General features: G+C 41.8%; 1 protein-coding gene across 6 annotated transcripts in view; it reads left to right on the top strand.

The window, feature by feature from the left end:
- PID1 (phosphotyrosine interaction domain containing 1) overlaps positions 1 to 12,520 on the top strand; it is a 93,147-nt gene extending 80,627 nt beyond the window's left edge. For 4 of the 6 annotated variants that reach the window (XM_035134008.3, XM_035134009.3, XM_088669745.1 and 1 more), the window contains one exon: positions 10,509 to 12,520. In XM_035134008.3, the coding sequence (XP_034989899.1) occupies positions 10,509 to 10,985 (477 nt within the window). In that variant the 3' untranslated portion in view covers positions 10,986 to 12,520. Of the gene's footprint in view, positions 1 to 6,707; positions 6,839 to 10,508 lie in introns of all 6 variants that reach the window. The other 2 variants (XM_088669743.1, XM_088669744.1) reach the window with 1 other exon arrangement.
- The last annotated feature ends 13,747 nt before the right edge of the window (positions 12,521 to 26,267 follow it).

Genomic DNA, 26,267 nt, shown 5'->3' with positions numbered 1-26,267 from the left:
CACTGCATAGCAACCCCTCAGTTTCCCATTGGCCCACTCTTCACGAAACTTTGCATTCAGAAGCTCTGTATTAATAATTTGACCCTCATGCAATCATACGAAATAATGGTGTAGTACAGACTAAGTTCCAGTATAAGTGTGACTATGAAAGTGCATAGGAAGTTGCCTTATACTGAATCAGAAAATAGGTCCATCTAGCTCACTGTTGTGTGTACAGACTGGTAGCAGCCCTCCAGTGTTTTAGACAGGAGTGTTTTTCCAGCCCTACCTGGAGATGCTGAGACCTTCTGCAAGCACAGCAGATGCCCTGCCAGGGAGCTATTTGTTCCAGACTCACTGAAGCATTCAAATTTGCCCTATACCGAGTCAGAGTATTGATCTATCTAGCTCAGTATTAACTACTCTCCAGGGTCTTTCCCAGCCTTACCTGAAAATGCCTAGATTTGAAGCTGTGATAATTTTAATGCAAAGCCTATGCTCCACCACCTGAGCTACGTCCTTCCCCGGCTACTCTAGTGTAATGTAATAAGCACTTCTCTTGGTGATTGCTATTTCTGAATCTCATCTTGGTCCAAAGTGCACAGTATTTCCTCTAATGACAGCTTAGCTAATTAGTCTGCAAAGGCAACCAATGTTTAGAGGAGTAGAATAAACAAATGTTTGGCTTAATAAATTATATATTTTTGTTCCACATTTTAATTTTCCCCCAAGTGATTATAGGGCATATATATATATATATATATATATATATATATATATATATATATATATATATGTCAACCAGTCATTAATCTTGCAGTAGGCTATGGAATTCACACTTCTGACATTGTTAAAAACTAGAAGCTACTGGAAATAATCTAAAACTGTTTTGCCTAAATAACATAGACAAAATGAAAGTCAAGTAGCAAGCCGAAGTGCTAAAAAGAAACATAGATTATGAAACTGTTCAGTTGAACTAAAATGCATTTGCTTCAATCCAGAGTCCCTTGTGCATTGTGATTCATTTAAGTCTCTCAAGGTGACATGGAAGAGCCATATCAGATATCCTTCTGTTTTTAACACTTCAACAGCAGCTGGGAGATGAATTGAATCAGGAAGGGGTTAAACCTTCCACTCCCTGCTCTTTTCACAATGGAAATTGTTCCCCAATCTGCTATTTTCCCTACAGCAGGAAAACATTAAGGTCCCCTGCTTGGACATCTTCCTCCACTGGCAAATATCAGCTTTGGGAAAGTGCTTTTCATAGGGGAACTGCTCTGGAGCTAGCTTCTTACCCCAACACTGTGGTCCTGATCAGATTTGCCCCCTATTAAAATATTCTATTTGCTATTTTTTATTATAAAGCCTGGGAAAATGAAAATACTGGATCTCCTGCTGTTGCATCCAGTTTGACCCTTAGTGTGTGCATTAAGTGTTACTCACAAGAGACTAGTGGTTCAGCACATCTTTCTATGGACTCAGCTAGACTGGTAAAGAAAAAGCGCTTTATATGCATTGTATTGCGGTATAACATTGTGCCACCAGATGTCGACATGGAGTCCTGTCTTTCTCTAACTGTTTTCTCTGCTTAAATTTACAACACTTTAAATGCTTCCTTGATGTGTCTAGATCCAGCCTATATGTACGGTAGTAATTGCCTTTGGGTGTTTTGTTTTAGGGTTTGTTAAACTCATGATTTCATGGAAAAAGTTATGCAGGTGTTGCAAATAATAGGTGGAATCTGTGGCAGACGCATACAGATTAGGAGGGTTCTATGGGCCTGATGATTTAAAATTTTAATCGGAAGACTTCAGGGAAGACTCACTGGGGATCATGGGAATTAAAAACTACAGAAAAGCAGGGTTTAAAGCAATAGTCTAAAAGCAGCAGAGAAAACACTTAAAACAGCTTCCAAGAACTTGAAACCATTTCACCAAAATCCTGCTCAGAAAGGAAAGTCTTATATTGTGGTTAGAGGCCAATAGAGTGGTCAGCAAGGCAGGCTTCTCTTAGGAGGGTGTGCTAAAGCCTAGGCCATAGCTGCCAAGTCTCCCATATTCCCCGGGAAATCCCTGTTTTTCCAGCTGTTCCTAGCTGAAAAAACGGATTTTTTTGTTTCCCCCCCGGTTTATTCTGGCGTGGCGGCCATTTTGGAACTGGGCGGAGCATGCTCAGAAGCGACTTTTGATGCTGCTCTGCCCAGTTCCAAAATGGCTGCAGTGCGACTTCTGGCGCGGTGGCCATTTTGGAACTGGGCAAAGCAGCATCAAAAGTCAATTCTGAGCATGCTCCGCCCAGTTCCAAAATGGCGGCAGCGCTACTTCCGGTCTGCTACTTCCGCCCAGTCCCTTATTTCTCCGACAGCAACTTGGCAGGTATGCCCTAGGCACAGCTTCTGAAAAGGTATCTGAGGCATTTTTTGGACACACAAGAGACTCTCTGTCAAAGATCAGAATAAAGAGGCATGATTCACAGTTAGGTCTGTCTTTGGCTAGTTATGTTCTGCTGAGAGCTCAGCAGTGTGGAAGCAAAACCACTTGAAGCCACAAACTCTTCCCAAATTCCTTGCATGGACATGCAAAGCACATAGAATGCATCTTCTGGGCTATACCTCTGCCCCCATCCCCAATGATGTGTGGCTGCCTCCTCTACTACTGTCCACATATTATTAGCATGGATGACAGAAGCAGGAAGGCCTACAGATGTCGACGTCACCACATCTTCGAACTCAGTCATGCAGGGTTCCATGACCCTACAGTAGTCTGCTCAAAGGCTTTCCGTCCTTCTCAGATGGTGGGGCGGGGCAGTGAGGGTGGAGCCATGCATGAGCAGTAATCTTCACCAAAGGATCCCCCTTCGCCTCTACCAGTGGGACTTGGGGTAGGCGCACTCAACATCGTAGGCCTATGCCAATGAGCCCCCTCTGCCCCCCATGTTCTGGCCCTGTGTATGAGTGGTGGTAGGGCCAAGGGTGCAGCCTCACAGTCCCTGTCCACACCCTTTTCCTTTTCACATGAGCAATGCAAAAAGGAGGTCACAGAGATGCTACATAGGTATTGTAGTGTGAGTTACAGTCATCCTCTGGTATTGCAAACAAGTTGATTTTGATGCATAAATCATGTTATTGTTTCAATTAATAGCAAATTCTCATTGATTTCATTTAGGTTGAAATTTTACCCTAAGTATCTGTAAGCCAAAATAGCCTTTTTATCAATCCTGGTGAAAAGAACAACAACAAAAGCTCTCAATACTGCAGTCTTTTTGCAGATTGCACCTTGAGTCAAATATTCATACTCTGTTGCAAGGTTTACATAAGAACTGAAATCTTCCTTGACATGGATTTTGCTTTCCCCCTAAAGGTTAGCATATTCACATGCACCTAATAACTATTAATAGTTGAAAGTGCAGCTGTGTTTGAGATCATTGTAGAAGCTTGCCAGTAGGGAAAAGACTTGGATAGAAAATCCCATTTGACAGGAGAAAGGGCAGAAAGAATATAGACAACTTTAGTATGCCAGGAAAGTTGCGTGGGATGCCTTCTTTTTACACACCCTTTGAAAACTGTATGGAGATCTCAACCTACTACAGGATATAATAAAGCAATATTTCTATATGCCGAGAATAGTGAGATAATAAAAAGCTCTTTATTACTGAAATTTAATAAAATGCTCTTTAGATGTGCCCCCTCAGTTTCCTATATCATATGACACCTATCATCTACTAAACCTACTAAGAGATGGTATAATAGACAAACCATCTCTCAGATTCTCAGAGAAGTCAGTGAGAGATTTGACTGTTCATCCACATGAAATTGGCAATTGTTGTACACCAAGACCAGGGGTCCCCACACTAAGGCCCGGGGGCCGGATGCGGCCCAATCACCTTCTCAATGTGGCCCGCGGACAGTCCAGGAATCAGCATGTTTTTACATGAGTAGAATGTGTCCTTTTATTTAAAATGCATCTCTGGGTTATTTGTGGGGCATAGGAATTCGTTCATATTTCCCCCCCAAAAAAATATAGTCCGGCCCCCTACAAGGTCTGAGGGACAGTGGACTGGCCCCCTGCTGAAAAAGTTTGCTGACCCCTGACCAAGACTGATGGCTTGGACTTTATACTGGATCTCTTTCTGAGAAGTGTGATACAAAACAAAGCAGTCCACCATCGCCACCCTCCACTGACTGTTCCTACTCCGTTGAATTATGACTCGTTCCAACAGTACCATTAGGCAGAGAGATCGCTGGGGAGGGCAGCAATGGGATCATCTAGATATTCCCATTCTCCTGAGCTGGTGCCCCAGCATCAACACTAATGGCTTGTTGCTGGCCTGTGCTAGCTGGCTCAGCAAGTTTTCTTCCAGTGCATCACAATCGGCACTGTTGCAGAGGAGAAATCTTGGCTGAGTGGGCAGGCAGATGCATCCAGTACAGGCCACCCACTCCAGCTAGCATGCCCTGTCTTGCTTTGCTCATGTGACACACACGGTCATCATGTCTGCATTGCAGCATTTGTTGGAGGGAGCAGGGGTCAGGAGGAGCAGGAAGTAACTGATGGCAAGGTGTTGGAAAGCAGAGCTGTGTGTGCCATGCAACCTGCCCTTTGCTCCCCAGCTCATGTGCTGCATTTAAGTGTGGATGAGGATGCTATCCCAAGTGAAAACAGATTCAACTGCCAGTCTGAGCGGTTATTGTATGTGGGATGGAGAAGGGAAACAACTTATTTTCCTTCTTCTCTGGGAGCAAAAGTGTATTGCAAGGGCTCTGATTTTATATTTATATATAGCTTCCCCGCAACTGGATTGCCTTGTGCAATTGCTTGTCATACTGAACCAAACACCTGTGGGTGTTGGGGAAATGGATATCATACACTTCGGATGATTCTTCTACCTGGTGACTATTAAATTGTGCAGGTTTCTGTCATTTTTACTGGTTTTGAAGAATTAATCTTGCTAAAACACAGCTCTCAATATTATTTTATGGTGTGTTGATAGAATATATGTATAACACATGGATATTTTATGTGTTTTGTGCTTTTAAAACAGTATTCCCTCGCTATATGAAATTCATGAGTTGTAAGAACAAAGCATTACAGAAATCAGCAATGGTGGCTTATAAAATACTAGCAGCCTCGGACTTGGCACTGCTTGGGAATTCTAAGAAACCAAAATAAAACATAGAAATCAGTGAAATTTTGAAAGGTTCTGTCCACAATATGGATTCAAAATGGCTTCCAATTGCAGGTAAACATAGACCAAAACCTGCTCTTTTGAACAGTTGCATGCAGTCAGAGTGTAGCATGGAGCTGTTTGAATGCCTTATTGCAAACAGTCCTGGACTTCCCTTTACAGAGTTAATATGCCTCTCATTTGACTAAGTACAATCTGAACAGGGATAGACTTCACATATTAAGGCTTGTGTTTGTGTACAAATTAACAATGACCAGTGGGGTAAAAAGCTTTTTTTTCTGTTTTATAGTATACAAAATAAAAATATTGCTACTTCAGGACAGTGGAGTTTGCTTGGGTTCTTGAAGCAATGAGGTTGAGTTACTAAAACATTGGGACTTGGCAAACCAGAAATAAAAACAAATATTTTATTTTAAAGAGTATCCAGGCTGGATCAATCCAAAGGCCATCTTGTCCATTATCCTGCTTTCCACAATGTCACCAGATGCATCAAGAAGCTTATACACAGGGTATGAGGCCAAGAACCCGGTTCTCTTCTTTGATTCTTCGGCATATTCAAAGGTTGTTGTTGTTTAGTCATTTAGTCGTGTCCGACTCTTCGTGACCCCATGGACCATAGCACACCAGGCACTCCTGTCTTCCACTGCCTCCCGCAGTTTGGTCAAACTCATGTTTGTAGCTTCGAGAACACTGTCCAACCATCTCGTCCTCTGTCGTCCCCTTCTCCTAGTGCCCTCAATCTTTCCCAACATCAGGGTCTTTTCCAGGGAGTCTTCTCTTCTCATGAGGTGGCCAAAGTATTGGAGCCTCAGCTTCACGATCTGTCCTTCCAGTGAGCACTCAGGGCTGATTTCTTTCAGAATGGATAGGTTTGATCTTCTTGCAGTCCATGGGACTCTCAAGAGTCTCCTCCAGCACCATAATTCAAAAGCATCAATTCTTCGGCGATCCGCCTTCTTTATGGTCCAGCTCTCACTTCCATACATCACTACTGGGAAAACCAAAGCTTTCACTATACGGACCTTTGTCGGCAAGGTGATGTCTCTGCTTTTTAAGATGCTGTCTAGGTTTGTCATTGCTTTTCTCCCAAGAAGCAGGCGTCTTTTAATTTCGTGACTGCTGTCACCCTCTGCAGTGATCAAGGAGCCCAAGAAAGTAAAATCTCTCACTGCCTCCATTTCTTCCCCTTCTATTTGCCAGGAGGTGATGGGACCAGTGGCCATGATCTTGGGTTTTTTTTGATGTTGAGCTTCAGACCATATTTTGCGCTCTCCTCTTTCACCCTCATTAAAAGGTTCTTTAATTCCTCCTCGCTTTCTGCCATCAAGGTTGTGTCATCTGCATATCCGAGGTTGTTGATATTTCTTCTGGCAATCTTAATTCCGGCTTGGGATTCATCTAGTCCAGCCTTTCGCATGATGAATTCTGCATATAAGTTAAATAAGCAGGGAGACAATATACAACCTTGTCGTACTCCTTTCCCAATTTTGAACCAATCAGTTATTCCATATCCAGTTCTAACTGTAGCTTCTTGTCCCACATAGAGATTTCTCAGGAGAAATTCAAAGGTAGACGTCATCCAAACCTGGAGATGGAAAGCTTGTACAGTTGTACCTTGGATCCTGAACGCCTTGCAAATCGGACGTTTTGGCTCCTGAACACCGCAAACCCGGAAGTGAGTGTTCTGGTTTGTGAACACTCTTTGGAACCTGAACACACGAGGCGGCTTCCAATTGGCTGCAGGAGCCACACCTTGGTTTCCGATGTTTTGCAAGTTGAATGGACTTCCAGAACGGATTCCGTTCGTCTTCCAAGGCATGACTGTATATGGAATATACAAGTAGATAGCCAGTACTGTGCATAGAACCTCCAGATTCAGAGACAGTCTCCCTCTGAATAACCTGAAGTTGTGGAGGCTAACAACAGGAAAGGGCTTTGCTTAAACACGTTTAAAAGCCAGTGGCCAGCATCACATGATGTGCTGTGTGAAGAAATTATTTCACTTTTGAACCTACTGCTCCCTTTCAATTTCACTGGAAGATCCAGATTTCTGATGTTACAGAAATGATAAAAATCTGTGGTAACATGCAAACATTTTCAACTTGTAATTTTTTATATACTCGATCTGTGCCGTGCCATCCCTTGTATGCTTACTCAGAATTAAGTCCCACTATGTTCAATGTAAGAGCCGTATGCTGCATAAGATAGTCAAAATGTTTCTTGTTTATGTTTCAGAATTTTGAAACTCTACAGGCTCAAAAGTAGGTTTTTTTGTAGTCCACAAAACCTTATGCCTTAATACATATTTTAGACTGTTAAGATAAAAAGGTAAAGGGACCCCTGACCATTAGGTCCAGTCGTGACTAACTCTGGGGTTGTGGCGCTCATCTCGCGTTATTGGCCGAGGGAGCCGGCATACAGCTTCCAAGTCATGTGGCCAGCATGACTAAGTCGCTCCTGGCAAACCAGAGCAGCAAACTGAAACACCGTTTACCTTCCCACTGTAGGAAGGTATTTATCTACTTGCACTCTGACGTGCTTTCGAACTGCTAGGTTGGCAGGAGCTGGGTCCGAGCAACAGGAGCTCACCCCGTTGCGGGGATTCGAACCACTGACCTTCTGATCAGCAAGCCCTAGGCTCAGTGGTTTAACCCACAGTGCCACTCACTCTGTTAAGATACCTCAAGACTAATTTTGTGGTACTTTATTTCATGTGCTCCTTTTGGGGAGAAGCTGCCTTATTTTGGCAATTGGACCAGCGGGCCCACCACCTTAATATGGCATTGCCTCTGGGGCCTGAGTCCTCCATGGTCAACAATTGTCATGGACTTCAGAGAAGGCTTCCAATGCATACTGCTGTTTGTGGTACCAAACTTCTTTTGGGTAACTCGTGTAAGAATGAAATGTATTAGATTGGTTCTGCAGAGAAGAAACTGAAGGTTACAAACATGGCAGTTTATATATTTATCTTATTTTCTAATCTATAGACTTGAAAACCTACAACAACTTCAACACCTGTGAGACTGTTTGGAGGGGGTAGGAAGGAAACCACTTGAACTCTTAGTAACACCATAAGGCTATGGAAGCTTAATTGACTGGAGTAGTGATAGGAAATAAAGGTCCAAGGCCTTGTTAACAATTTTAGCTGTTGCAATTCCCTAGGTTGCCCCAAATATAAGATGCTTATAGGTGTGACGTTATAGAAGACTTCTTAAGGCTTTTCATTTTGTGATTTCCTTGCATTTTGGCAGAGAGGGAATAAACCAGGATGGATTTCCAATAATATTTTGTAAGCTTATTCTTTAATTATTTGGGTCTCTGAGTGTGACACAAACAACTCCTGCAGAAACTCTGAGAGTTGTTTTCATGCTGAGTCCTTGTATGTTACATTAGTATTTAATGATTTTGCACAATGTAAACACATTGCTGTTCAGACCTATTTTTATAACGAGGAACTTTGATAGTGAACTCTTACAGCAGTTAGTTGCTTGGGATGTGGAAAGCTATGGACCAAACTAAACATTATGCTAATTACATGAATGCAATTAATGTGCACATTTTTAATATAGTAGCCTCTTTCTGCTTCTGCTGTGGTCTGACAAAAATTGCTTCTCCAAAAATGTTGTTTGCATTTCAGGGGATTTTTTCAGGGACAGAAAAATTCCCCTCCTCTCCCCTAAAGGTCCCCAAACTACTCCAGCATCACAAAGGCTGCTGTTTACTTAACCCAATAAACACATAAACTGTACTTGCACAATTATAGTGTCATGTTTGGCAAATCATATTTGGAGGCCCAATGTTAAACTTAAATAGTTTTTTGTCACACTCACTTTGCACAAAAATGTTATTTGTTAAAGAATATGATTTCAAAAATTGGCCAGGAGTGGATAGGTAAATGATGCCAAACACTTCCCACCAGGACAACCCTCTTTGAGGGATGAAGCAGAGCTCTTGGCCATTCATGTATCTCTGTGCCAGCTCCATTCTCTCTCACTCCTTTTGACCCTCTCTCCTCCAGCACAAGCTATGGCTCTGTTTCCTTTCCACTTTGCTTTCAAAACTCCCAGTTAGCTCTGTCATATGCATACCTGCTGCTATTTCGCTGCTTCCCCTAAGATTCTGGCACCCTAAGCAGCTGCTTAGGTTGACATTGTAACTAACTAGTTTCACACTATATATTTTAGAGTTGTGAACTGGGCTGTTGCAGTAATAATAATAATAATAATAATAATAATAATAATAATAATAATAATTCTATCCTGCCCATCTGGTTATTTTTACGGATCATATTTTAATTTGAGATGTTGAAAAAGACAACACAATGTACATAATAATTATTATTAGCATCTGTAGAGCACTTTCAGCATCATGTTGTGGTTCTTATATCAACCCTGTGAAGTGGATGAGTATTATCCCCATATTGTTGAGACTGAAAGAGAGCAGTTTGCCAGAGACCCACCTAATGGGTTTCTGCCTGGTGGTAGAAACAAGAACTGAACCACGAGCGTTCAGATTTGCAGCTCTTTGTAGCTTGTTTAGGCATTACTTCTGAATCCGGAATACCAGCCTGAGTAGGAGACATTGAGCTGTGTATGCCATCCCCGCTTGCTCCGACCTTCCCACATTGAGTGAGAAGCTCTGAAGGGGGTCTCTATGTGTGTTTGACGGTCTTCAAACCTTCCCACTCAGTGCCTCGTACTTTTATTAGGATTCCCTGTTCAAGCATAATGCCTGACTAAGCATGTCTTAGGCTGCAGTCCTAAAACACTTCGCAAGTGCAAGCCCTCTTGAACTCATTGAGCCTTGCTTCTGATTAAACATGCACAACATTGTATAATTAACTCACTGTGTTACACCAGTTCACTTGGAATGTATTATTTTAGCACTATTACAGGAATAAAATTTGAGAGCTAGTAGGAACAGAGTGCTTATCTTCTGTTGTACTTCTACATTTAGAAGCAATCATGGGAAGATAGGCAGACATAAGTCCAGACTTGAAAATGCTGCTTCAGATATCTGTATTCTTGTATGATACGTACATAAGCCTAATTGGAAGACAAAACAGGCACATTTTGATCATTGCAAAACTAATATGGATGTACTCAGTAGCTGAATCTTCAGCTTTTTAATGGAATTGTTAGATGATGAAATATTTGGATGTACTGTAAATTTAGTACTGTAGTTCTAATTCAATGTCACCTAGACTTTGAAAATCCCAAGCTAAAAATTGCTTGAGCTGAGATAGGTCTACAATTTTCAAGTGATGCTAATGGTGTTCTGTAAAAATTGAAATTGCAAAGACTTGCGTTGACAAACTTTCTTATCCTTTCTATCTCTTTCCTTAGGTTACATATTTGGGTAAAGTTTCCACAACAGGGATGCAGTTTTTGTCAGGTTGCACGGAGAAACCAGTCATTGAGTTGTGGAAGAAGCACACGCTTGCCAGAGAGGACGTCTTCCCAGCTAATGCCCTTCTGGAAATCCGCCCCTTCCAAGTTTGGCTGCATCATCTGGACCTCAAAGGAGAGGCCACTGTCCACATGGATACCTTTCAAGTTGCACGTATTGCTTACTGCACTGCCGACCACAATGTCAGCCCAAACATTTTTGCTTGGGTTTATCGGGAGATCAATGATGATTTGTCCTACCAAATGGACTGCCATGCCGTAGAGTGCGAGAGCAAGTTAGAGGCCAAAAAGTTGGCCCATGCCATGATGGAGGCCTTTAAGAAGACTTTCCATAGCATGAAGAGCGATGGACGGATCCACAGGAATAGCTCATCCGAAGAAATGTCTCAAGAATTGGAATCTGATGACGGCTGACTTGAACTCATTACTGGTTAAGCAAAAGCAGAAAATGGCCCTGGGAATAGAAGCATATAGATGAATAAGCAACAGTTCAATGTGGGAGTGATGGGGCACCCAACATGTGACTGATCAGCTTTTCAAAATAAAGAAGCAATTCAGTAAATTCCCTAAAATATATGCATCTTTATAATAACTGCACCACATTGAAATCTACTGCTGCTGTTTAAAAATGTGACAAAACATTTTTACTTGTGTTTCCATTTTACCTTCAACCACAGCTTCCAGCCCCATTTTGACCCTTACAGTTCAGGCTCGTCTCATAAAGTTAATAAATTATTTCAGTTTGCTTGTTGACACCAAGCGAACAATTCTAATGATAGAATCCTCTAGGATTTGTTGCTAGAGTCTTAATACAGTTGCAAATGGGATCCATTTCTAGAGAGTAAATACAATTTGTTGGCCTACTGCTAATCCTGTTGACTGTCTCCAGATTGAACTAGCTACCTGCAGTCTTTTAGATTAACAGCCTGAAAATCTACATGAACTCACATTTCACAGTTTGAATATTCAAAGATGCTTATATTTACACACTATAATCATATGCTATATTTTATTTTATTTTACCTTTTTAATGTACCTGCAGCCACTCATTTTCCACTTTGGCCCTATAGTTTTTAAATACAAACTTGCAGGGATACTAAAAGGCAGGGTGGGGAGCTGGGGGACCTGATTGTGAACTGTTTTTGAATGCCTGGGACGACCGAACCACTGCTGAAGATTGTGAGAGATTGTAATTCGGTAATTAATGATAAACTTCGGTAATTAAGCAGTATATAAATAGCTTCAAAATAAAGATCCTGGATAGTTAATAGTTAAGCTGCCATGCATGCTTTCCCTCAGTACTGGTATAGTATGAGACCCTTAGTTTCACAGCAGTCTTGCCACCAGCTATGTCCATATTGCCCCCACTTCCTTGGGTATCATTTCTTATGTCCAGTTTGATCACAGGGTGTCTTACAAGGGAAAGGGATCAGGTTTTTGAAAGCAGATTATTTGTTGTGATTCAAAACCTCCTACTAATATTTCCAGAACCCTTTTCTGGTCACAGGTGAAAGGGTTCATAACTTGAGAAAGTTGTTTATTTGTTTCTTTTTAAAAAATAAATAAATAATGTTTTAAAGGCCAAGTGCTGATTAGTAGGTTGCAGATAACGCTGCTCCTTTATACATATAGTCTTGTTCATAAATCGTGGTAATGTTAGGGGCACGAGGGCACCTTACAGAAGCCTTAAAAGAAAGCTAATCAAAGCAGATAGCTCTAGCAGTCTGTTCCATTGTGTGTGAATATGTATACTTTGTATGTTTGTGCGAGTGTGTGTATGTGTGTCTGCGTGTGTGATCCGTGTCACAGCATGTAGATTGATCATGGGAACATACTGAGGAGGACTTGCACCTCTTGAAAAAAATATGCTTATTGCTTTCCAATGTATGTAAACTATTCTGCAATGTAAAGGCATTCATACTTTAATAAAAAAAAAGGTTTGAATCAAAGATAAATAATTTTAGGCTCTTTGATTTTATCTGTACATTCCTGTTTTATTTCAAATACCATATCTCACTTTTAATATGCCATTTTACAACGGTAATTTAACTAATTCAAAGTTCTGCTGCCGCGTATTAATGGAAGCTAATATGACTAAAATAACCATCTTCCCCTCTAATTAACTGCAATAGTTATTTTATCATTTTCCACTGAACATTAAATCTCAAATTATTGCATTTTAAATGAGCATATACTTTTATTTCGGTATGCGTGGACCCTCCTTCCAAGCCCCTAATTTGGCATTCAGAGCCAGAGCTGTAAAGTTTGTCGGAATAATAATAATAATAATAATAATAATAATAATAATAATAATAATTTATTTATACCCCGCCCATCTGGCTGGGTTTCCCCAGCCACTCTGGGCGGCTTCCAACAGAAAAATACAATACAATAATGGATTAAACATTAAACGCCTCCCTAAACAGGGCTGCCTTCAGATGTCTTCTAAAAGTCTGGTAGTTGTTTTTCTCTTTGACATTTGATGAGAGGGCGTTCCACAGGGCGGGCGCCACCACCGAGAAGGCCCTCTGCCTAGTTCCCTGCAACTTGGCTTCTCGCAATGAGGGAACCGCCAGAAGGCCCTCGGTGCTGGACCTCAGTGTCCGGGCAAAACGATGGAGGTGGAGACGCTCCTTCAGGTATACTGGATCGAGGCTGTTTAGGGCTTTAATAGTCAGCACCAACACTTTGAACTGTGCTCGGAAATGTACTGGGAGCCAATGTAGATCTTTCAAGACCGGTGTTATGTGGTCTCGGCGGCCGCTCCCAGTCACCACTCTAGCTGCCGCATTCTGGATTAATTGTAGGAACTGGTGGTAGTGAGATGCTCTTTCCGATTTGCAGAACTCTGAGAGAGGCTGTCCCTTGCTCATTTCTCTCCACCTCATTTCTGTGGAAGGACAGCAGCCAAACTTTCCTACCACCATCCTTTTCAAATGGTCTGCTGCTGACTAGGAGGGCATGCTCAAACACTGAGGTACTTTACATGCCACGTTAAACCATAGTTCGTTTTAAGCTATGGTTTAACGGCAATGTAGCCAACCAGTTCCCACTGTTTCCAGGAAGCTTTCTGAGAAACCAGCTGGTGCAAATTCACCCTTTGCCATAGTGCCCACATTTGTCTACATAATTGTCAGGGGTGCCAAATGCTTAAGCTGCTTGTGAAGGTTTTTTTTTTGTGTGTGAATCACATTGTTAAAATGGATGTGTGTTCTCTAGGCCTAGAAAGAAGTTGGATTCATAATGGTTCTTTTTATTTAAAAAAATCCACTTTGTTAAATAGTAACAATATTTCTTGAAGAAAAATGCCTCTCATTTCTGACCAGTACTTCTCTCCCCCTTTAATTCTCTATGGAATGTGCTTCACAACTTGAGTATATATTTTTAATGGCTTGCTAAAACAGAACAAAGGTCTGGCTAGCTCAGCCTTTCAGCCCCCTTGACTCCAGTAGTGGAATCTAACCACCCAGATTCCTCTGGAAAGGGGATAATGAAGATAACTGCCGTTTCTTCTTTGTCTTCAATATTTGGGGAGGGGGAGGAGTTTCTAGTGAATATAACTTTCCAAAATTAGTTTCTCTAGTATGAGAGACCATTGGTCCTTGTAGCACAGTTATACTTGGAGCTAACTGTGTCATTAGAAGTGTGTCATTAGAAACTAAAATGAGTTTTAATCATCATAATTGTAAACATAGGAACATGGATTATTTTTCACTAGGACCACAGCATGTAGGGGGTTAACCTTTCCCTCCTCAGCTATGATCTAGATCAGGCATAGGCAAACTCAGCGCTCCAGATGTTTCGGGACTACAACTCCCATAATCCCTAGCTAAGAGGACCAGTGGTCAGGGATGATGGGAATTGTAGTCTCAGAACATCTGGAGGGCCGAGTTTGCCTATGCCTGATCTAGATGAAAATCACCCCCATGCTCTAAGCCTTATAGAGAGGGAGGGAGAAGCTCTCTCCCATTGCTGCTAATGGAAGCTGCCTTTCGAAAGTTAGCAGCACTGCAGGGGGCAGGGAGATTTAATCAGAATTGTGGCTGGGGAGGGAGGGGTTAAACCTTCCTCATATTCTACAGTCTGGATGAAAACCAAGGCTTTCCTATGGCTTTTAATTCTTTTTAAGCCTGACATTGTTTTAATGATATATTTAGCATCCCATCCCATTTGATCGGTAGTCTGCCTGACTGGTAGCAATTTTCTAAATTGGGGCCTTTCCTAGTCCACTACCCAAAATGTCACACCTTGAACTTGAGGCCTTTATATGCGCAAAGCCTTAAGTAGCTGTCATGGTAAAACTCAGAAACACCCCTAAGCAATTAAATGTGGATAAGCTTTTGACAAATTAAGACCTCATTATCTTTGTTCACTAAAAGGCACCATATATAATCTGAAATGTGAAAACAACTAATATTTCAGAAAGTTCACAGCAAACAAGAAACTATGTCAGTCCTGTTTCCAGTTGGACTGCTTTCATCCTTCGTCTCTAGCTCATTAGTATGGAGGGCAGGGGGAAACCCTGAAATTATCAACATAGAGAATTTCCCCCCCTTATTTTAACTCAGAATACATACTTGGTCTCACACCAAGGCTGCTTGAGTTGTAAGTCAACCTACTTCCTCACAAAGCTGTATATCCATAAACTGTACAATTTCCTTTAATGATTTTGATTGTTAGTCTTGAGATCCAGTTTCTCACCCCATTCAAATAAGATTAAGTGGCCACCTCTTAAATTCCTGTCAACTTAAGACTGCCGTGACAGTCCTCTGAATTCAAAAAAGTCCTCATCTTGCTATTCAGATATGGTACCATTTAATATTAAAGTTGAACAAGAACGGAGGAAACAAACACCACTGAGAGACTCATTCCTGGTAGAGATACATCTATTGCCAAAGCAATGTATGCTCACAAGAAAAAGCAAACAGTGACACAAATTACATTGAAGTCGCTTCATCTACACTACAGTCTGTCACTGCTGATAGAAGGAAATGTTTCTGATAAATCCACATGGTGTAAATTTACATGGAGTAAAGCTGTTGTGATGGGAACCAGGAACCAGGAAATAAGAGGCAAGACACACAGTAGAATATGGGCCACATTTTATTTAAACATCTACGTTGATAATAAACAGTGTGGGCTGTTGTGTCGTGGGTTTCTTAATAGTAGTCATTCAGTGACAACATCTTCATGATAACAGCTCTTTATTTAAGGCAACAAGACAAGACTGACTCTGAGGACAGGAAAGCTACATTTATAGGGACAGGGGACTAGCTAGAAAGGAATACATTTTGGAGGGAACAATATCAGGCAATCACAGTGCTGCCTTTTGGAGGAAACCAATAAGACAGAGGATCCAAATACAGCAGCTTAAATGAACCAATAGTAGCTGAACCAAAAGGCAGTTACTTTACCCTAAACTTAAAGCACATACAGACAAGAGAATAACAATTACAAGACCTTTAGAAGGCATCTTAAGGCAGCCCTGTTTAGGGAAGCTTTTAATGTTTGATGGATTTCTGTATTTTAATGTTTTGTTGGAAGCCGCCCAGAGTGGCTGGGGGAACCCGGCCAGATGGGCGGGGTATAAATAATAATAATAATAATAATATATTATTATTATTATTATTATTATTATTGTAATGCAGATATAAAATCCTTTGACTCAATACACAACATGGGCAACCAAACTATATCAGATGCCAAATGGTGTCCTCAAGCAGGGGACACAAACAGGGACGATCCCTTTACCCAGACTATTAGGGTGCATGGAGAGCTTGTTCTGTCACCAACCAGGGCCCCACAACTCCAGGCAGGTTAGACAGATTAGGCTCAAATACGTTCCAAATCCAGGCAAAGGGCCGCACAGCTCCTAGCAGTTGGCCTCTGGGGACACCCATCAGAATCTGCCTCAGGGTGCATCTGTTTCCTACACCTTTCTGCCAAATGTGATTAATTCTTCTGTTTAAAGACACTGCACCATTGGGCCCTTAACGCTCTCTGACATCAAGTACAGAGTGAACATGGGTGGGGTCAGATAATCCAAGGAGACATGAGAGGGGCCCGCCTGGGGTTTAAATAGCTCTGTGGCTCATCCCAGCACCAGCGTTGCATATGTTTGTGTATGCATTGCTGACCCTGGTCTCTCTCATGGCTACAAAAGATGCTCACTGGCCTTGTTGGGATTTGCCTGAGCCCTACCTGTGGATTCAATGAGTGTGTGTGTAAAGAAAAAAAAGAATACTTGTTATAGGCATATTCATATGGAATCTGCTTGTTCCTCATTTGCTGGTATATTGTATTTCTTAGGAAAGATCTATACTGCTCTTCAACATCAGCTTCCAGAGCAGTTTGTAAATAAAATGGTCACTATTACCTGCACTTTTTTTTTTTGGTAAGAGTGCTGTGAGTGTCAGTGCGCAATAGTGAGTACCCGCAGACACAAAAATCACGGAATAGAAAAATAACAAAAATATATAAGCAGCATTCCACCAAAAATAAAAAATAAAAAAACCGATTGAGGCCTTTTGAAAGTCTGGGAAGAATATAAAGGTATTCACCTAGAGCTGAAAACATTCAAATTGCTTCCAAGTTTTTAGGGTTTGGTTTGTCTTCTCATTCCCCAAATGAGGGCCCTGTGTACTTTTAAGGTGAAAATGGAACTTACTTATTTGCAGTTCAGTGGTGGGATAGTTCCAGGTGCAAGATGTCTGTATAGAGTTTCCACCTAAGTAAAAAGGAAGAAGAGGACCTTCTGAGGCCACTGCAAATAACTGGATTAGGGCAGCAACATGTAACTGTATAGCAATCTTGCAAGCAAATAAATTGCACTCAATTTTATACTAGCTTCCTTTGTAAATATTTATCACTAAAAATCCCCAGAAGTTATCCCATGGAAGCTGCTTCAACATTTCCTTGCTATGCTATCAAGTGGTTCCATAAAAGGGCAAGGCAGGGAATGGTAAATGGTTCTGAGCTGAGAGTTTAAGAGAGGAAGCCCTTTGATCAGCACGAAACAAGGCTGTGTTTTGACCACAGGTACTCCCAGTGCTGCACTTTCTGACATCGAAAGTGAGATTGCAATTAATAATGAATGTGTGCCTTTTCAAGGACCCTACAGATTTAATTTTAGTGGGCAAAATATTAACAAGCCATCAAGATACTGAAAGAATACCATTGTAGTTGCTCAAGCACCACTTCTGTTATTCTGCCTTCTGTATTATACATCTTTTCTGGGTCATTTACAAAACAAAACACCACCATAATGAATCACAAATTATACTTCACAGCAAGTACCTGAACCAAATCCTGTGCCAGTGAATAAATTGATTTCCCATAACACGGGGGACTAATTGTGCATTCCTAATATATTTCAGTCAACATATTTTTAAAAGCAAACACATCTAGGCCTTTGGGTCATAGCTCTTAGCTTGATATTCAGCTGTTTATGCCAGACATCAGAGAGAGACCAACCTCCATTTATCACATTCTCCTGAGCTTTAGGATGACAATATGCTGGCATGGCCACCGCATTTTTTCCTTAAGACGTTGTCCTTAGCATGGAAACAATTGGACTTTGAAGTTAAATATGCTGAGGTACTTTCTGGGTTGCAAAATGTGTGCAGATTTGTGATGGGTTGCCTCTCCTGGCTCACCTCTTAATGAGCTTGGCTTTCCCTAACTTTCTCAGAAAGCTCTTGGAAACCATCAAGTGGCTGTTGTTGATTTTTAACCAAGAATTTTCCAAGGAAGCTTGGAATGTTGCCCTCACTGCCAACATTTCCCAATCGTCTGTACCTTTCCCAAGCAAACATGCCCCCCCCCCCCGGATCCTTTGAGATGAAGGATGGGATACAAATTCATTCAACTGATTGATCCATCTGAAGGTTTAACTCATAGCAGGGAAAGCAAGATGTGGACACAGACACTTTCTACATTTCATCCTGAATGCCTGGATACTAAGGCCTGGATACTCTTGAGCATTCACTGCTGCTTTACAGTATGAGAATTGTAGTTCCCCCCTGTGCTTCAGTGAACTGGGCCAGCAGGCAATGTATTTCAGCCATGAAGATGTCTATCATTACTAGCCAGACTTTTCTGGCTGTTTATTCTTGGATGAATAAATATGTGTCAGGCGCTAACTAGGAGAGCTGTGAGTCCACTAGGAGTTGGAACTGAAACCAGTGGACTTTGATTTGACTTTGGAAGGGTAGAAGAACACTAGTTTGCCATTATGAGTTGTCCACCTCACTCCAGACTTCAAATTATGTAAAAGGCAGATTTCAGGATAGATATGCCTAGCTTAATAATGGATTTGCAGGCATGCCCCATGCATGAGTCCCTAGCTGACTCCAACAACCTCAGGTACACATGCATAACCTTTAACAGAGCTGAAGTCCCTGTGGCCAACAACTGAGATTAGAGAGGAAGGATGTGAGTTCAGTTCCCTTCTTACTCCCAAACAGTTGGCCGGCCCAATTCCTAACTATTCTTAAGGGGTATGTGCCCACAACAACTCATTTCACACTATGATATAGTGCAAATGACCAAGTACGTGAGGTCCCAGAGGGAAGATCTTTGCCCTCCTCCTGTCTTGCTGGTGCTGCACGAATGTAAGCTAAGCCATGGTTTGGTTTTTTTTGTTATGTCCGAACCCAGGCTTGTGGTTTATCTCACTCCAGACAAGCCAAAAGCTGTAGCCATAGTTTGTTCTATGGCTTACTGAATGCAGTTTGTTTTGGGGAGACAAACCATGAGCTTGGGTTCAGTTGTAATGCTAAGCCAAACCATGGCTTACCTCATCAGGAGCACAGGACCAGATGGGGAGCAAAAAAGGCTTCTCTCCAAGTCTTCTCTTCCTGTTACTTTGTTATGGTTTGGTTTAGCATTATGTGTGAACTGGGTCAACATCTCAGTAAGGCAGATCATGCATACACCCATGCAAGTAGGGGGAAAGAACAAGTTAATAATAATAATAATAATAATAATAATAATAATAATAATAATAATAAATATTTATACCCTGCCACTCTGGGCGGCTTCCAACAGAAAAATAAAATAAAATAATCTATTAAACATTAAAAGCCTCCCTAAACAGGGCTGCCTTCAGATGTCTTTTAAAATTCTGGTAGCTGTTTTCCTCTTTGACATCTGATGGGAGGGAGGGCGCCACCACTGAGAAGGCCCTCTGTCTAGTTCCCTGCAACTTGGCTTCTCGCAGCAAGGGAACCGCCAGAAGGCCCTCGGTACTAGACCCCAGTGTCCGGGCAGAACGATAGGGGTGGAGACGCTCCTTCAGGTATACTGGACCGAGGCCATTTAGGGCTTTAAAGGTCAGCACCAACACTTTGAATTGTGCTCAGAAACGTACTGGGAGCCAATGTAGATCTTTCAAGACTGGTGTTATGTGGTCTCGGCAGCCACTCCCAGTCACCAGTCTAGCTGCTGCATCTTGGATTAGTTGTAGTTTCCAGGTCACCTTCAAAGGTAGCCCCACATAGAGTGCATTGCAGTAGTCCAAGCGGGAGATAACTAGAGCATGCACCACTCTGGCGAGACAGTCTGCAAGCAGGTAGGGTCTCAGCCTGCGTACCAGATGGAGCTGAGAGACAGCTGCCCTGGACACAGAATTGACCTGCGCCTCCATGGACAGCTGTGAGTCCAAAATGACTCCCAGGCTGCGCACCTGGTCCCTCAGGGGCACAGTTACCCCATTCAGGACCAGGGAGTCCTCCACACCTGCCGCCTCCTGTCCCCCCAAAACAGTACTTCTGTCTTGTCAGGATTCAACCTCAATCTGTTAGCCCAGTGTTTCTCAACCAGTGTGCCTCCAGATGTTTTGGGACTACAACTCCCATCATCCCTAGCTAGCAAGACCAGTGGTCAGGAATGATGGGAGTTGTAGTCCCAAAACATCTGGAGGCACACTGGTTGAGAAACACTGTGTTAGCCACCATCCATCCTCCAACCGCCTCCAGGCACTCACACAGGACCTTCACCGCCTTCACTGGTTCTGATTTGAAAAAGAGGTAGAGCTGGGTATCATCCACATACTGATGAGCACCCAGCCCAAACCATAGCTGCCAAGTTATCCCTTTTTTAAAGGGATTTTCCCTTATGGTGAATAGGCTTCCTCATGAGAAAAGGGAAAACTTGGCAGCTATGAGCCCAAACCCCCTGATGATCTCTCCCAGTGGCTGCATGTAGATGTTAAAAAGCATGGGGGAGAGGACAGAACCCTGAGGCACCCCACAAGTGAGAGCCCAGGGGTCTGAACACTCATCCCCCCCCCACTTTCTGAACACGGCCCAGGAGGGAGGAGCAGAACCACTGTATGGCAGTGCCCCCAGCTCCCAACCCCTCTAGACAGTCCAGAAGGATGTTAAACAGATTTGCCTGTTTAAACTACTTCCTTTTTTCGATTTACAAAATAGCACATCCACTATATCAGATGTGTCCCAGTTCCTCCCCCCGCCCTCCTTTCAAAGTTCCAACATTTCTTCTTTGATCAATCTAGGATATGGCCTTGTATTTGCATAAAGATCAAGACTGGGTCATAATTGTCTTTCATTTTCTGCATAAATTTAAGAAGCTTCTCAAGTGTCTGCCTGTTGTTTCATGTAGCAGATTTATGACTTCAGGACCCTGGGCATTCAGATAAGAGCATACCCCTAGAGCTGAAAAGCTGTGCAGATATAAAAATAATTTACAAACGAAATTTTCCACACTGCTGTAACTCGTCTTGTTTTCATAAAGGTCAGTCTTTTACTAAGTTAATTAGAAGATTTTTTTTTCCCTTTGATGCACTGGTTACAATTAATCACTTCTAATTTTCCTTATCAGTTTATTCTTTTCTCCCACCCCACTCTACCCTGCAAGAACCCAGCCCAAAGGCTTTCTTTTCCACACTTCGAGAAAGTTTGCTTTATAAAGTTGTCTAGGTAAGTAAACCAACAAAATCACGCTCTTCACTTTTTGCAATGAAAATGCTTAGCTAGATTCTTTGCATTTATAGTGGCTTCTGTGTGGCTTTCTGAGATTAGAAAACTGCTAGAATATGTTTTGAAACCAACATCTGGGGTGATTTATCTGTCACCATCTAGAGGAGGAGGAGCCAACATGGCACCTTGCAGATGCTCATGGAGTTCAAATCTCCTAAGCCCCAACCAGCATAGCCATTGGTCAGGGTCCAGGGATGATGGGAGCTGTAGTCCAAACACATCAGGAGGGCACATAGTTGACTATCCTCAATTAGAGTAATTCAGGTTTCCTAGTAAGGTAGTGTAGGTGGACCTGGAACAAATTGTTGCATTGTCTCTTTCAACAGCGGTGCTCCTGTTCAGGGGCTACCTTTCTCCAAAATACTCCATCCCACCTCCCCATCCAGTTTTCTGATTTTATTTTGTAAGTGAAACTCATTATCCCTTGGCTTGTGAGCATGCTCATTTCTCTTTGGGCTGTGTTATTTAAGGAGTTGCTCGATTAGGTTTTTTCTTTTGTACTTCCGAAAACACTTTGGATTCTTCTGCCCATGCTGACAACTCACTCCTGATTCTCAGGGGTCCTGTTTTTTAGCTCTCATCATCAACACATGAGTCTGCTCTTAGAGGGAGGAGGGAGTGATGGCCAGAGACAGTCCATGACCGTTAACAAGAATTTATTGTCTTAAATTTCCTCTTTCTTTCATCAGCTTGGCTGTGAGTCCTGGAAGACATTGCAGGCCTTTCCCACCTGGCCTGGGGAGGGCAGGGCCCTGACAGACTCCAGCTACAAAAGCTGAGGCTGCTGAACAGAATCTAGGGCTGAGGGCAGCAAAGGGGGCAGGGTTGTTGCTGTTATTTTTTTGCATCTTATGATTTACGTGGAAATTGTTCAGTTTGGTTGTGTACTTTTGGATGGTTTGTTTATTGTTTATGACTACTTTTGCTATGTTTGTAGTTATGTATTTTTATTTATATGTTGTAAGCCGCCTTGAGCATTGAGGTTTTAACTTTGGAAAGGCAGCATCACTGCCTTATTTTAAGGTTTTATCTGCTGTCTTTCAACAATGATCTTGTGTTTTATTGTATTAATCCCTCCCTCCCCCCCATCCCTAAATTTTAAACTGCCTTGAATTCTGTTAAGACAAGAGTGACTAACCTCTGTGGCCCTCTAGATGTTGTTGGAATCCAACATCAGCCCCAGCCAGCATGGTCAATAAATATGATGGGAGCTGTAATTCAACTACAGTACATAGGGAGGGCTACAGGTCAGCCATCCCTGACCTAAAGCTTTTCATAGTGAAACAGGCTTCTCGGAGACAACACACTGAGCTCACCACAGAGTTCTGGTCTCAAACTGAACCCTCCCGCCTTCTCTTCCTTGTTTTCTTTCCCCAGAATGATGCATCACATGGATGGCATGGTTTGCTGTTGACCAGCTGCTCTGCATTTGTTGACTTGCCTTCAGGAGACCCGTGGAAAAAGGGGCGCAATGGAACAAAACACAAACACACACAAGCTCCCTTTTATCTTTTCATTTCCTCCTTTTAAAGGTTATCTTTATTTTCATCTTTCTCAGATAGTCTCACCAACACCGCAGCATTATACTTTATGAGAAAGGCTGTTCAAAGATTATTCAGTAATTTTGAATCACATGAAACCCATTGCTTTAACACGTTTACTGAAAGAAATACTATAAATTCACTGAGTACACCTATAAATTAGACTGAAGGACACTCTCTGAATATAATTGCATGCCATATTCCCTAATAATTTCCCCATAGTCTCCAGATACCAGATCTATCAATATTTGTATGTATTTCAATATTTGTCCTTTTTGGCAGTTTTTCCTTGATATTACATCTTTTAAACATTCATTTAGCACTGGATGGAAAGGGGGAGGGTTGTTTGATGGCTCTACTCTGCTTGCTATTATTAAGTGTTTCTTAAGTCCTATTCTGTTTATGATCACACCCTTAGGATTGTTTTTTTAAAACATATTGCCTCTGGTGACAGACATTGTCACACTCCTCTGCATAGCTGCCAAGTTCTCCCTTTTTTTAAAGGGGAATTCCCTTATGCTGAATAGGCTTCCTCGCGAGAAAAGGGAAAACTTGGCAGCTATGCTCCTCTGTGATACAGAAATAACTGAAGAATTGTTAACTCCCTGAGCACTTTGCATAGATGTAAAGAGGCATCTATTGATCAACTCAGGGGCAGGTCTACATGGCCCTTCCCCAACATCTATTTATTTTTCTTTACATTAGAAAGTTGATATACCATTTGAATGACAACAGTTAAGGAGTTTACATTGAAACTCAGATCTCTGAAGCCCACTCCAAAGTAGCTGGGAGCACAGTAAAATTGAGTATGGCCATTCCTGTTGAGCTACGGCAGGCATCCACTATCTACACTTTCCAGACACAACTGAAGACATTTTTGTTCTGACAAGCTATCCCAACAAGATGAATAGGTCTATGCCGCCTTCTTCTTCTTCTTCTTCTTCTTCTTCTTCTTCTTCTTCTTCTTCTTCTTCTTCTTCGTCTTCGTCTTCGTCTTCTTCGTCTTCTTCGTCTTCTTCGTCTTCTTCGTCTTCTTCGTCTTCTTCGTCTTCTTCGTCTTCTTCGTCTTCTTCGTCTTCTTCGTCTTCTTCGTCTTCTTCTTCCCACACACACATCCCAAGGCAATGTACAAAATGCAGTAAAAACAGCCAAAAAACAGCTAAACACAACACAAAAAGAGAAGCCAAAAAATAAAACAAAAATAGAAAGTATACCCAACAAGATGAATAGGTCTCTTCCATGGGTGTACTTTGTATTTATTTATTTATTTTTTAAAAAATGGCTTCTGTTTTTTGTGTTTTTAGCTTTTTTTAGGCTGTTTTTTCTGCATTTTGTACATTGCCTTGGGATGTGTGTGTGGAAATCTAAATAACAACAACAACAACAACAACAAATTAAAATATAGCAAACATTAAAAATGAATTGACATAAAAATTATCAAAATATAAATAAAGCCAGCAGTTTTAAAATAATTTTATTTTATTTTGCATTTAGTTTGTTTTTATTCTTATGTATTGCAAACCACCCAGAGAACAGGGTGCAGCACACAAATGTCATAAAACAAACAAATTTCACTTGTGCCCTTTTTTGTGAAATTCCCAGAAGCATTTCATTGGTGATTGTGGAACGCAAGTTGCTGGAGAAGATGTCTATTTTGTCTCTTCAGCGCAACACTTCTTATGCTCTCATGTCTTCTGCATGTCAATGTTTCTTCATTTGTTTCATTAAAGTTGTGGCTTATATTTCTGGTCCATCGTTTGTTATTTACCTGTAGCCTTTGTTAACAGGTTTATTTTAAATAGCTGATTCACCTTCAAAATTTGGATGGATGTCACTGAGTCCTTTAAATGCTTCCATTCGTGTAGTTGCCAGACTGATCATGCATTTAATAGATTCTAGCTTCTATGGCACTTCAAACAAACAAACCCAGGAGAATAATAAGAATCTGGGGGAAACATCAAAGTTTTCCTTTTAAAAAGCTGAACTGATTAACTGCTGTCTATTTTCATAATCATCAAAGATGCAAAACCATCTCAAAAGTATGAACTAGTGAAACCTGAGAACTGTAGCACAGTAAAGCTCAATTAATATACTGAGAATGACAGCTATTGAATATGAATGAGGCACACTTAAAACCTTGGGTACAAAGGAAAGGAGATTCAGTGTGAAGCTTGGTGGGTTAGCCTTGATTTTATTAACAGTTGTACAAATGGGAGGAGAATAACTTATTTATATGTAACATCCTTACTTTGGGGGATCTGGATGTTCCTTCCTCATTAACTACAGATACGGTAGTTGTTGTGTGACCATGCTTAGATACTTGTGCAAATTCTTCAGCATTGTGAACAGTTCTATTTGGAATCTGGGTCTCACCGTTGAGGTTTGTTAACAAAAATGTTGAATGGAGACAAGAAGGTGCTTCCAAAGTGTTGTCATGCTCGACAATAAAGTGTTTTATATCTCTTTCTTAGTTTACCTGAGTATATTTAGATACTGGGAATGTGTTCAACTACAAATGAGTAGGATATAAATACTAACATTATGATTATGATTATCTGCTTCCAGTTCTGGATGCCCCAATTTAAGAAGGATATTGACAAGCTGGAATGTGTGTGTTAACATCTACATGCAGCCGCTGGGAGAGATCATCAGGGGGTTTGGGCTGGGTGTTCATCAGTATGCGGACGATACCCAGCTCTACCTCTCTTTCAGATCAGAACCAGTGAAGGCAGTGAAGGTCCTGTGTGAGTGCCTGGAGGCGGTTGGAGGATGGATGGCGGCTAACAGATTGAGGTTGAATCCTGACAAGACAGAAGTACTGTTTTTGGGGGACAGGAGGCGGGCAGGTGTGGAGGACTCCCTGGTCCTGAATGGGGTAACTGTGCCCCTGAAGCACCAGGTGCGCAGCCTGGGAGTAATTTTGGACTCACAGCTGTCCATGGAGGCGCAGGTCAATTCTGTATCCAGGGCAGCTGTCTATCAGCTCCATCTGGTACGCAGGCTGAGACCCTACCTGCCGGTGGACTGTCTCACCAGAGTGGTGCATGCTCTGGTTATCTCCCGCTTCGATTACTGCAATGCTCTCTACGTGGGGCTACCTTTGAAGGTGACCCGGAAACTGCAACTAATCCAGAATGCGGCAGCTAGACTGGTGA

This window comes from Zootoca vivipara, chromosome 5 (assembly GCF_965207765.1).
Source record: "Zootoca vivipara chromosome 5, rZooViv2.hap1.1, whole genome shotgun sequence".
Classification (NCBI taxonomy): domain Eukaryota; kingdom Metazoa; phylum Chordata; class Lepidosauria; order Squamata; family Lacertidae; genus Zootoca; species Zootoca vivipara.
Note: the sequence above shows the minus strand (reverse complement) of the source record. Positions and strands in the feature narration are given on the sequence as shown.